The sequence below is a fragment of the Ursus arctos genome, unplaced genomic scaffold, assembly GCF_023065955.2.
Source record: "Ursus arctos isolate Adak ecotype North America unplaced genomic scaffold, UrsArc2.0 scaffold_12, whole genome shotgun sequence".
NCBI classification, from domain to species: Eukaryota; Metazoa; Chordata; class Mammalia; order Carnivora; family Ursidae; genus Ursus; species Ursus arctos.
In genome coordinates this window covers 23,315,910-23,328,442 of record NW_026622786.1, presented here as the reverse complement: position 1 = coordinate 23,328,442, position 12,533 = coordinate 23,315,910, and the positions used below count along the sequence as shown (strand labels likewise).

Sequence of the window (12,533 nt, the reverse complement as noted above, 5' to 3'; positions counted from 1 at the left end):
GTAGGGGAAAGGTGGCAAAAAGGAGAAGGAATTCAAAGGTTACATGCTTTAAAAAGTAATACACAAAATCCTGGATAAGAGAAGAAATTCAGAGCCAATGTTTGGAGGACTCACAAAGACAAAATGAAATCTGAATTACCTTTTGCGTGAAGTTCAGTTGCCTAGTAACATCATCTAGTGATTGCATCAATGATAATTTTTCTTCCTATTTATAAAAATAAAATTACACAGTTTACAACTTAATCATCTGTAGCTATGCTACTCAAAGTATAGCAAAGTATAGCATCAGCACCACCCTGAGAGTTTGTTAAAAACGCAGAATTTTAGGTTCCACTTCAGACGTTCTTATTCAATCAGAATGGGGAAGATCTTTAGAGGATTTGCATACCATTAAAATTTGAGATGCACTAATCTATAGCATTTGGCTAACAAGATTTTCTGAAAACTGGGGGGCCTGGGTGGCACAGCGGTTAAGCGTCTGCCTTCGGCTCAGGGCGTGATCCTGGTGTTATGGGATAGAGCCCCACATCAGGCTCCTACGCTATGAGCCTGCTTCTTTCTCTCCCACTCCCCTTGCTTGTGCTCCCTCTCTCGCTGGCTGTCTCTATCTCTGTCGAATGAATAAATAAATAAAATCTTAAAAAAAAAAAAAAAAAGATTTTCTGAAAACTATGAAGAGGCATCCTAATGTTGTTTTCTTGCTCCATATACCTTATAAAATTATAGAGCACTTTGTAATTCTCAAGACAGTCATATCTTTTTCTTCATTTGAAACAGGTATAATAGGGTAGTAGATATTTCCATACTTATCTACCAGGTGATGAAACCATGATACGAACAGTTTAAGTGACCTACCCCAGATTACAGAAAATTAATAAAAAATCATAGGACCTACTTTTTAAATTTTTGGCCCAGTTCTACCCTCACCGTATCTTGATTAAATGAAAAAAACCAATAAAGTAAAAATAAATTCCTAACATATAAAAACTTACTAGACATCTTTAAAAATATTCTGAAAACAAAAACTAGTAGCACTATATATAGCTCTTCAGTGACTTATCAGAGACTTCCGGTACTTATTTTTAAAAGAATAACTTAAATTTATATCTTACCTTGCTACATTTCAAACAGCCGGCTAAAAACTTCTTTATTTCCACATCATTTCCAGGTAAAAGTTTTAGTGACAGGTGTGTAAGATGCTTAAAAGGATTTGTCTCTACCACATTTAAAAAGGCAGGTGAGTTATCCAAAACAGGTGCTGGAGAAACTAACTGCAGCAAAAACCTTTGAAAAGAAAGTGTCACAATATAATAACACTTAGGAGTACTGAAATTCTCCCACTGAATCATAAACTCCAGTGAATCATCGATGATTAGAAGCATTGGGAAAGGGGGCATATTGGAATCATAGGGGCCAATATGAAAGGACTCCCGATGGTAAAACTGGATAAATAGTAAAACGGGATAACTGAGCAAGAAACAGAAAAAGGATTCATTGAAATACAGTGAATATACAAATGTCCATGAGTTCACAATGAAAGACAAAGTAGAAAAATAAAAACAAACCAAAAACTCACTGAAAGCACAAAAGAAACTAGAGTAACAACTCTTTAAAAATTGACAATTTAAAAGAATTAAGCATTTATCCTCTCCAGCGTACTCAAATAGCCCAAACTGATGAAGAAAAATTCTTCTTTATAAAAGAATTACACCTAATAATTATAAAAAGAATGATAGAATTAGAAATGCATAACTTTATAGTTTCTAACAAAATAATTGATTCAAACAACAATCATCAATTGATGAAGCCAACAGATAAAAGGTTAGTGAACTATATAATGAAAGGATCAAGCTTTATGTCACACAAACATGAACATACACATACAAACACAAAATCTTATTCCTCTTATCCAAGGTCGTTATAAAATCATATACTTGATGCTGTTAAATATTTCAGTTATAATGACTCTGTCAAGACATGAAAAATTAAGGGTTGAATATTCTGATTTTAACCATGATTCCTTAAAATTTGATATTCAATAGACCTATACCCAGCTAAAAATAGGAGTACTTATAACACATAGAAAATATTTTGCCATCAATTTGTGTTACAAAGAAGAGTTTGTCTTGAGAGAACTGTAAACGTAGTGCTCGCATGAGACTCACCTTGGAATTTCTTTGGCATGTTCTTGAGTACACTGCTGAAGAAGATCTATAAATTTCTGTGGGAAAGCTAAGAAGTCTACCAGAAGGCCTTGCTGGAATTTTAAACTATACAGAAGAAAAGAGATTTTTTAAAAAATTTAATTACTATCTTTAATTATAATTAAAACCCTAAAATATTCTTTTTTTTTTAATTTACCAAATACCCATTATAAAGAACAAGAGAACTTCATTTTTACAGAATTTATTCAATGGGAGGGAAAAGGTCAGTATATTTAGTTAAAGCTCCAAATTTGAGCTGTTTTAAGCAGAATTCTGATAAGCTATGAAATATTTACTTTCAAAAATATCCTGAATAATTATAGTATAAGCAGTCCAGTGTTCTCAAAATATCTAAATGTTCCTAAGAGGCTACGTTTCAAAGAGAATAGTACCAATACATTACTAAAACTTATTTCCTAGATTAAATACAAAAACAGAAAAATAAATTTAGTTACCTCTGAAAATCCTCCTCAGATATAACAAGGTTATACAGAAAAAATGGATCACTATCATCAGTCAGACGGATAACTAAATCCTAAAAGAAAGATTGTTATTTTTTAATGTTTTCAATAGATCAGGCTTTTAGAGTAATTTCTTCCTTCTTAGAAGTGAAACTATCCAATAACAACAATGTATCACCAATATACTTCAGATGACTTTGTTTTCTGGTGCAGCTGGGTTTTCATTAGTCTTTAAGAGACTTAAACACGGGTAGATATTCTGCTCCTTCACAGCCATGTGGGGGTCTATAAAAACTAATTAAATGCTAAGAGTTGAAAGCTGAGGAATACCATCCTATTAGAGGCTTGGGAAAATTGAGACCCAGTCCTTGCTACACTATACCATGATAAAAATATTCTACCACTGACCACATCATATTCAATTATATTTTCAGTTGTCCACAAGTTAATTGTCTGATATTTCAAAAGTGGCAATACATCAGCTGAAATGACAAGCCATCATGTATCCTAGAAAAGGAGCATTTGTCTTTTGGGCAGGAGACAGGGGTATCAGGTAACGCGTTGCCAGGGCTTCTTCCTAAGGGCCTATTCTCTCCTACTCCAGGTGGCCGGTGACATGGAACCCCATCTGTTTTCAGTTTCACATGAAGTGAATATCTTTCATAAAGATCACTTTCTACATAAATTTGCAGTATGGCAGAACATCATAGCAGCTAAAGGTGACAAAGAAGTAAGTACACAGAAATTATGTACTCTAGAGAACACTGATGTAAAGAAAACAGGCATAGTAACAAGATGATGGAGGTCTAATGAAGAACTAATCAGCATTCAGTTAAGAATGAGCTTCCACTTTGAAGTAAAATCTACTCGTGGCTATCTACAAAAATCTAAACCACTTACAGGCAGAGCTAGAAAATGAAGAGGTGCAGCAGGCCTAAAGAATAACATGTAAGAAATATATAATCTCTACACCAGAAAATTAGCAATTTAGGTATTTGCTCTGCTTCAGAATGTCCTGATCTTAAAGGAGCTTCTACTGAAGTCCTTCTTGAAATTCACCCCAAAATGCTGTAAAAAACTGAAGCTACTACTAATACCACGAGGTCCTTGAATATCATGTTTAGGGAAAGCTATGACAGAGAAAACAGATGCTTTATTTCTTAGTCATCTTGTCTGTATCCATATCACTGCTAATGACTCATACTTTAGAAAATCATATAGGACTGATGCTCTAAATGCTTCCCTTCAAAAGGCAAAGATTCAAAAATATCTCACTGCAATGCTTCAACTCATTCTATCTTCATATGTACAACATGAAATGCCAATTCTACAGGGTAGCAACATATATTCTAGCAACTTATAAGTGCATTGTGCAAACCTAACCCCCAAGTCTCCCAATCCGCAATCCTTCCTTTATGCTTTAGAAACAGATGGTGTAAGGGAACCTGGGTGGCTCAGTCAGTGGGGCATCCGACTCTTGATTTTGGCTCAGGTCATGATTTCAGGGTCGTGAGATCAAGCCCTGAGTCCGGTATGCTCAGCGAGGAGTTTGCTTGAGACTCTCTCTCTCTCTCTCTCTCCCTCTGCCCATTCCCGCACACGCACACTCCCCACCCTCGATAAATAAATGAAATCTTAAAAAAAAAAAAAAAAGAAAGAAAGAAATACATGGTACAATAATCTCTCAGTCGTTGTCTTAGAAGATTCTACCACCTCAGATTTGCAAGTTACAAACTGGCACTAAATAAAAAGGAAGTTGGTGTAACAAAAGATCTCACATTCTTAAAGAACAAAAATAATTATAATGTATAGAAATTACATTTCCAAAAAAAAAGAGAAAATATTTCAAAAGAAATACCAACCTTTCTGTGAACTGGATTGGAAACTGATTGTAGTTCAATGCTCACTCTAACACTTACTCTCCTGTACGAAAAGACATACCCAATTGTCAGAAACATTTGTATGGAATGAGTTAGCACTGTCATTTGCATTAACTGAAGTTTTCAGTCTTAAGCTGCAGGACCTTCCACAGATGTTCCCTCAGTTATGAACAGATATTTGGGAAGCATACCGGATTTGAAGTTCTTGTTATTCCACTAGTAAATAATCAGGTTTTTAGCCAGAGATTATATTTTTCTCTCCTGTAAATTGGGACTGTTGTGAGAATTAAATGAGATAAATGATGTGGAATTCCCATTACTAGCCTGGAATATAACTTACTGCCCAGATTCTAAATAGCATCTACTGAAAGCCAAGCAAACCTTCAATTCAGTAACAACTCACCACATTAAAAAAAATTACCAATTCAAATGATCAAATTGATTTATGAGATTCCATTTGAAAAACTTCAAATGTGAAGCAGTACTGGAATCATGGAATGTTTACAATCCAGGAAGTAAGACAACACATTCCCCTCCCTTATGCGTACACAAAACCCACCAATTACATCTGCTCAGTGTAGTCCCTAGGCAATACATCCACTGAAGTACGTCAACAGTTTATTATCCACCTTATCTTAGAGTGACTCTAAACGCCAAAACAAACCATAGCTTTCCACATTCCCTACTGCATCCTAGAATTCTGTATCAGAGGCATATAAATCAAGGTGCTCATACCATTAATCAAACTGAGCAAAGATGTTTAAATGATCAAGGAAATAAAGGGAAAAATTGGTGAAAAAAACATCTCCGCACAGAAGTTCTATATTCTGCCAGAATTAAATAACAATGGCTTTTCCCTGATATGTAGAAAAAAGTGAACAAATAGAATTTAATTTTAAGCTATTTTTCCAAAGATGTGTTTTAAATTTTTCCCACTTTCTGCTACTTATCTATTACAGAAGTAAAAAGTATAGACCTAGCAACTGAGTGTTGACGGAAAAACTCGATAATAGTTGACCAAGGCCAGATTCAATTGTCCAGATTTTTTTATGGTCCAACTTACAATTTTTATTTTGGCTTAAAATGTCATTTTAGGGGCGCCTGGGTGGCACAGCGGTTAAGCGTCTGCCTTCGGCTCAGGGCGTGATCCTGGCGTTATGGGATCGAGCCCCACATCAGGCTCCTCTGCTATGAGCCTGCTTCTTCCTCTCCCACTCCCCCTACTTGTGTTCCCTCTCTCGCTGGCTGTCTCTATCTCTGTCAAATAAATAAATAAAATCTTTAAAAAAAAATGTCATTTTAGTTAAATTTCCTATTGAACATATGATTGGATGCTAAATCTTAGTATGATGAAGTTACCATAAGGTTACCATAACTTCTGTTATCTGAAAAGGAACCAACAGCCCTGGCAAATACCACAGATAGGAAGAATTGTTTTTAGAACAAGATAATGTTTTATTTCTACTTTTCTATTATCTAGAGCAATATATGTGAAACAGATTAGATTTCTACCCTAATTCTACTTAAATTAAGTACTCTTGGGATGCCTGGGTGGCACAGTCAGTTAAGTGTCTGCCTTTGGCCCAGGTCATGATCCCAGAGTCCTGGGATCGAGTTCCGCATCAGGCTCCTTGCTCAGCAGGGAGTATGCCTCTCCCTCTGTCTGCCGCTCCCCCACCTGTGCGTGCTCAAGCTCTCTCTGGCAAATAAATAAAATCTTAAAAAAAAAAAATTATTTTTTTGGGGAAAAAACTTTCGATTTCCTAATTTGTAAGATAAGTGAATTGAGTTAGGTTGAAGGTGAAGACCTTTTCAGTTCTACATTGTCATTATGTTTGGTTTTTGTCTTGAAGTTTTTTCTAAAACATACTGCCAAAGATGTGACACTGCAGTAGATAACTTTTTATGGTGACATACACTTTCAAAAGTCCTGTCATACTTCATAAATTTGTTTAAAAAAAATCAAGAAGTCAGTTAGCAAAGTATTCTTTAGATAAGCACTGGAAGAATCACACTAATATAATTTAAGAGCCATATAATGATATTGTTGCATATATTCCAAATGTCTATAAGGCATTAGTTTTGGTAGAAAAAGGGAAGAGGAAAGGCCCACAGATTAAACCTCTCCCTTCTGCCCCCAAAGTATATTGTAGAAAAACCTGAGCTTTCAGAAAATATAGTATCTGAAATCACAACCTTATTTTCTCCATTATAATGGTTGTCAGAGGAACAATATAAAACAAATCAATAGAAACTCATAAAAAATGCCATTTCTCAAAATAAATGTCATACTCTGAACAATGCATAAATTCACATAACACCCTACCAGTTGTTAGATTTGGCATTAGCAGAACTGGATTCTAGCCCATCTCTGCCACCTAGAAGCTGTGACCTGAACCTTTCAATTCAAACAAATAAAAGCTACTCTAAGCCAGGTAGTATGCTAGATGCTAGGGATACAAACAGATATAAACATGGTCCATGTCCTCAAATCAGATTAAATGACTCTATCCAGACTTGCTTCTGATTGTATTTTAGTACTTCAAGAGAAGGGAAGGGTTACTAACACTGAGCACCTACACTACTGAGTACCTACCAGGTGCTTTACATATCTTATTTAACAACAGTCTTAACTAAGTAAATAGTTACATCTGTCTTACAAAGGAAGAACCTAAAGTGCACAGTTACAAACTTGGTTAAAGTCACCTTACAGAGGCCAAATTAGAACCCAGACCTTTCACCTACGTTATACTATCTAATAAATGAATAAGGGCAATTAATTTCAACTTGGGCAACTTTGAAAATGTCCTTAAAGTGAAGGAATTTAAGACAAAACCTTGAAGATTATGAAAGAAAAAGCATTTGAGGCAGGGAGAAGAGCAGGAATAAAGGTATGGTATTGAAAGAATATCAGGTACATTCAAGGGATTAGTGTGACTACTATATGGGGAGAAGAACTTATAAAACAAAAATGAAAAAGGAGGTTGGTGTCAAACCATGGGGTTCAAACTTCTGCATTACTTCCCTCCAGAGTTCTCTGAGTTATCTTCCACTGAAGTTCCTTCTTCTTCATGACTCTAGTACACTGATGTCACTTCATGAATTAATCACTTTAATAATAAGTATTTAGTGAACGCTTACTATGCTTCAAGCACTGTTCTAAGCACTTTGTATGTATTAACTCATTTCATGCTCCTAATAATCCCATGAGGCAGGTACTTTTATCATCATTAAAGATGAGACACAAAGAAAAAAACGATTGTACAAAAATCAGTAAGTGACAGAAATGGGATTTAAACCCAGACAATCTGGCTCCGGAGCCTGAACCCAACCTGTGCTATGCCGCCTCTCCAAAGAAGAACTTTTTGTGTCCCCTATTAATAGCGTGAGATCCTTGAGGCACAGAATGAAAATTGTTGTTGTTGTTGTTGTCGGGATGTAAGGGAGTAGAGAGGAAGCTAGACAATCTCAGCATGTAGGACAATTCCTGGTACATGGTATGTATTCATTAAGTATCTGCTGAGCTGAACTGGCCTTGAATATTTAAAGTCTGGACTGCTTTCCCTATGGGTCAGGCGCCAGCAAATTTTCTGGAAAGGGCCAGACAGTAAATACTTAGGCTTTGCAGGCCATAAGGTCTCTGTCACAATTATTCATGTTTGCCCTTATGGCACAAAAGCAGCTAGACAATTCTTAAATGAGAATGGTTGTGTTCCAATAAAACTTCATTTAAAAAAACGAGCAGAAGGCCACCTGGCCCATGAGCTCGTTTGCTGATCCCTGCTACAGGTGATGGAAATATATCAATGGTTTCTAAACAAGAGGAGTAAAAAGGTTGACAATGCATTTTAAGAAGATAACTGTGATGACAATATAATGAAATGGAGAGAAACTAGGAGTTCCAATACTGGAATCAGAAATGATGCTCCCCCCTTATATTTCCATAATTATTCTAGAACAGTACATCCAACAGAGATACAATGGAGGCCACAACTATGAGCCAAATATGTGATTTTAAGTTTTCTAGAAACCACGTTAAAAAAAATTAAAAGGAACAGGCAAATTAATTGTAATATTTTCTTGAATATATCCAATATGTTAAATACAAACATTTCCAATGCTTATGATATACAGAATATATTTAATAACGTTATATTAAAATAATTTATATCCAATATATCCAAAATAGTGTCATCTTTATAATCAACATAAAAATTGAGATATTTTGCCTACTTTTTCAAAGTAAGTCTTCAAAACTCAACGCACATTTCACTCTTACCACACATCAATTCGGATTAGCTCCATTTCGAAAGTCCAATAACCATATGTGACTCTCATACTGGACAACACAAAAGAATGACTAACTCAAATATCCTACAGTATCTCCACATGAAGCTACTAGTTGTGGTATAGGATATACCTGGCTTGCGGATTGATGTTAGACCTAATTCTGAACTATATACTAGCTTCACATTACCCAATAAAGCAATGTCTTCATTTCTAACGTCACATTTCCACACTATTTAGTTTACACATTTTCTGACTTGATCCTCATATCATGTATGTAAGCACCTTATGTCAGCTTTACAAATGAGGAAACGAGGTTAAGAGTCAGCTATTGAGCGGCGGAACGGAGACAAAATTGAAATCTCCTGACTTCTAATCAAATCTGTTAAGCCTCAACAGCACCACCACCTTTGTCAATGTGGTAATTTCGCGTTTATCTGTGAGACTGGCCTTTATTTCCTCCTCCACCGGGCTGTAAACCACGAAAACAAGGACTGTTCTTCCTGACCACTATATCCCCAGTACCCAGCAAGGTGTTTTGCCAATAAGCAGTGTTTGTTAAATGAATGAATGAAATTTATCATTTCTTCTACTGTTTTTAGTCGATTAAACGTAACTTATTTTTAGTAACTAATGTAAAGAAAAGGCACTACACCATAAAACCTTTTTTAAGCTGAAACTTACATTTACTTCCAATATAATTCAAAGAAGAGCGAAAAAAGGGCGGGGAGCCAAGGCCAGAGTTCTAGCGCCGGCCCCGCCGTGAACTTGTTGTGAGCTCTCGTGCAAATTATTTCACTTCTCCGGACAAAATTAACTTTGTCAAAAAGAAAGAGTAGGACTATAATCTTTCGTGATTCCGTTCAGCGCTAAGTTTGTTTTCTTTTGAAATTAACTTGACGCGGGTCAGCTTCCCATTTCCTCATACTCTCCCTTCTGTTCCCTCCGTAACCGCCAACTTGGTGAGAGAGGTAATATTTGGTTCCAAGTGAGACTCTCTCCGCGTCCCGGGACACCCGTAACACACCCAGCCGCAAGCAGGTGTCCACTGGCCAGAGCCGCCATCTTCCTCCCTCCTTCCCGCCCCCCGCCTTGGCCGGACCCCAACCGCCACCCGCGGGCACGGGGTAACGCGGAACCGCACCTCTCCTCGCAGTCTTTGCATTTCACCTGCAGCGGGACTAGCTCCTGGAACAGAACCTGGCTCATGTTGGTCCGCTGCCCCTGCCAGTAGGCGGAAAAGTCCAGCAGGCCCGGCCCACGGAACTAGCCTGAAGGAGTCCCGGTCCTGCTAAAATTTGAGTTTGGCGCTCGGCTTCCGCTGAGGAGGCGGGGAAACAGAAACAGTGGGAAGGCGGGGGAGATTTGGACCTCGTCAGCCACCATCAGTTTCTTCCGGTTTTGCGGAGGATGGGGAGGCAGTTCCGGGTATTAACCTGCGTGGCGGGACCCGGGCAGCCATATTTGTTAAGGGAAGGGAACCCGAGGGAATCGGAGAACTTTTCTTCTCTTCACCCGATGCTTACCACCCTAAACGAACCCTGAATTATGGCGGCTTCTGCGCCGGCCCCGCACACGACTGAGTTTCCGGCTGAGGGTCGGTGCAGTTACTATGTGGAAAAGAAGAAGCGGTTCTGCAGGATGGTGGTGGCAGCAGGGAAAAGATTCTGTGGGGAACACGCTGGAGTCGCGGAGGTCTGGTATTGCCCTACCCTCTGGAGAGTTCGAAATAAGTTTCTTGGTCCGGCAACTCCCCTCCGACAGATTTCTGCTTCTGCTCCCTGGATTTTCCAGCTTTTTCTGTACTAAGCGCAGCCCTGCTCTCCCCAGGGAGCGATGATGAGCCCTAGCGAAGTGCAGTGTTTCTCGCACTAACTAGAGCGCCAGCAGTGACCCGTTTATTTTGATACTAACTTATGGTAATGGTAGATCTTAGTTTTACGCTAAACTACCGCCTCACACACTCCGCCCAGTCTCCGCCTTCCTGATGGGAAAAGGTAGTTTAGAAAGAATAGAGATCAAAGATCCCAAGGTTTCACTAATTGTGTTCTGATTGTTTTGTGAATAATAATCACTTCGTGTGCATGCGGTTGAGAAACTTTTTAAAAATTTTATCTAGACAGAACTCTCAATTGTAGAGAACAAACTGATGGTTACTAAAGGGGAAAGGGAAGGAATGGGTGAAAAAGGTGTTGGGGATTAAGGAGTGCACTTCGGATGAGCACGCAGTGATTAAAAACTAAAAAAAAAATTAGAGTACGGTGTTTTTAAAGCAACTTGTAACTGCTGAAGGGGGGAAGGAAAGATTTAAAATCATGTAAGAATTGACTTTCCTTTTAAAATTGAAGACAGGAGGCGTACAATTTTGTTTGAGAATACTATGATGCATATAATTGCACTGTCAATATACAATTGACCCTTGGGGCGTCTGGGTGGCTAAGTCGGTAGCGTTTCCCTTAGGCGTGGGTCATGGTCCCAGGGTCATGGGATCGAGCCCCACATCAGGCTCTCTGCTCATGGGGGAGCCTGCTTCTCTCTCTCCCACTGCCTCTCCCCGGCTTGTGCACTCTCTCGCTCTCTCAAATAAGTAAATAAAGTCTTTAATTAAAAAAAAAAAGTATATATGTGTGTGTGTGTATATATATATATATATATATATAATGTGCAGTTAACCCTTGACCACGTGTTTGAACTGTGCAGTCCACTTACACATGGATTTCATAAACAGTACAGTACTATGAATGTATTTTCCTTATTAAGACTTCATTAATAACATTTTCTTTAGCTTTATTGTAAGAACACGGTGTATAATACGTACGACAAAAAATATGCATTAATCAGCTGTTTATGTTAGCAGTAAGGCTTCAGGTCAACAGTAGACTATTAGTAAAGTCAAAAAGGTTTTGTTTTTTTTTTTAAAGATTTTATTTATTTATTTGACAGAGAGAACCAGTGCGAGAGGGAACACAAGTAGGGGGAGTGGGAGATGAAGAAGCAGGCTTCCAGCAGAGGAGCCTGATGCGGGGCTCCATCCCAGAACGCCAGGATCACGCCCTGAGCCGAAGGCAGACGCTTTAACGACTGAGCCACCCAGGCGCCCCAAATCAAAAAGTTTTTAAATCTCATTTTTTGAGAAGCCAGAAGTTGTCAATGAGGGGGTGGCTGCCCCTCCCCCCTTCAAGAGTCCACTGTGTATTTTTGTGTATGTGTATTTCTTTAGAATATATATGATAGAAAAATAAAACTAAGAACAAGAGGAGCAGAATGCTTGTAGAAGAGGAACCTGTTTAATCAGTTTTAGAATCCAAATAGGCAAGCACCTGGTTTCATGCCTTCTGGATGTCCAGTATTAATTGACATTATTTCTGTTAGTCAGATGGTTTACCCCTGGCAATATCCAGTACAGAACAGCCCCCAGAGCTCCTTCATCTGCTACTGTCAATCATAGCCATAACTCTACTTCATATTTAGATTTGCCTGATACTTGCCTAGAGTGAAGCATACAGAAACAAACATATTCTTGTTTTGGAATGTGGGAGACCTGTGACTCATGGTGAGAACTCTTTGAAGTATACCTACAGTCGTATTGAGTGGTTTTGAGGGGACCAGCAAACATCCCTTGATCAAAAAATGAGATTTATAAAATAATAAAATTTTTAGAAGTGAGATTTGTGGTAAGAGAAAGTTTTGTTTTCACTCTA

The 12,533-nt window shown here is 38.0% G+C and overlaps 2 protein-coding genes across 7 annotated transcripts in view; one reads left to right on the top strand and one right to left on the bottom strand.

The window, feature by feature from the left end:
* SASS6 (SAS-6 centriolar assembly protein) overlaps positions 1–10,358 on the bottom strand; it is a 49,426-nt gene extending 39,068 nt beyond the window's left edge. Inside the window, exons 1-6 of the mRNA XM_026497542.4 lie at positions 9,977–10,358; positions 4,528–4,588; positions 2,660–2,739; positions 2,166–2,270; positions 1,113–1,284; positions 140–205 (exon numbers count right to left, since the gene is read on the bottom strand). Of these exons, the coding sequence (XP_026353327.1) occupies positions 140–205; positions 1,113–1,284; positions 2,166–2,270; positions 2,660–2,739; positions 4,528–4,588; positions 9,977–10,041 (549 nt within the window). The 5' untranslated portion in view covers positions 10,042–10,358. The remainder of the gene's footprint in view (positions 1–139; positions 206–1,112; positions 1,285–2,165; positions 2,271–2,659; positions 2,740–4,527; positions 4,589–9,976) is intronic.
* The window catches only part of TRMT13 (tRNA methyltransferase 13 homolog), a 28,728-nt gene continuing 26,487 nt past the window's right edge, over positions 10,293–12,533 (top strand). For 4 of the 6 annotated variants that reach the window (XM_044383611.3, XM_048220702.2, XM_044383612.3 and 1 more), the window contains exon 1: positions 10,381–10,527. In XM_044383611.3, coding sequence (XP_044239546.1) covers positions 10,381–10,527 — 147 coding nt within the window. Of the gene's footprint in view, positions 10,528–12,303; positions 12,386–12,533 lie in introns of all 6 variants that reach the window. The other 2 variants (XM_026497538.4, XM_026497536.4) reach the window with 2 other exon arrangements.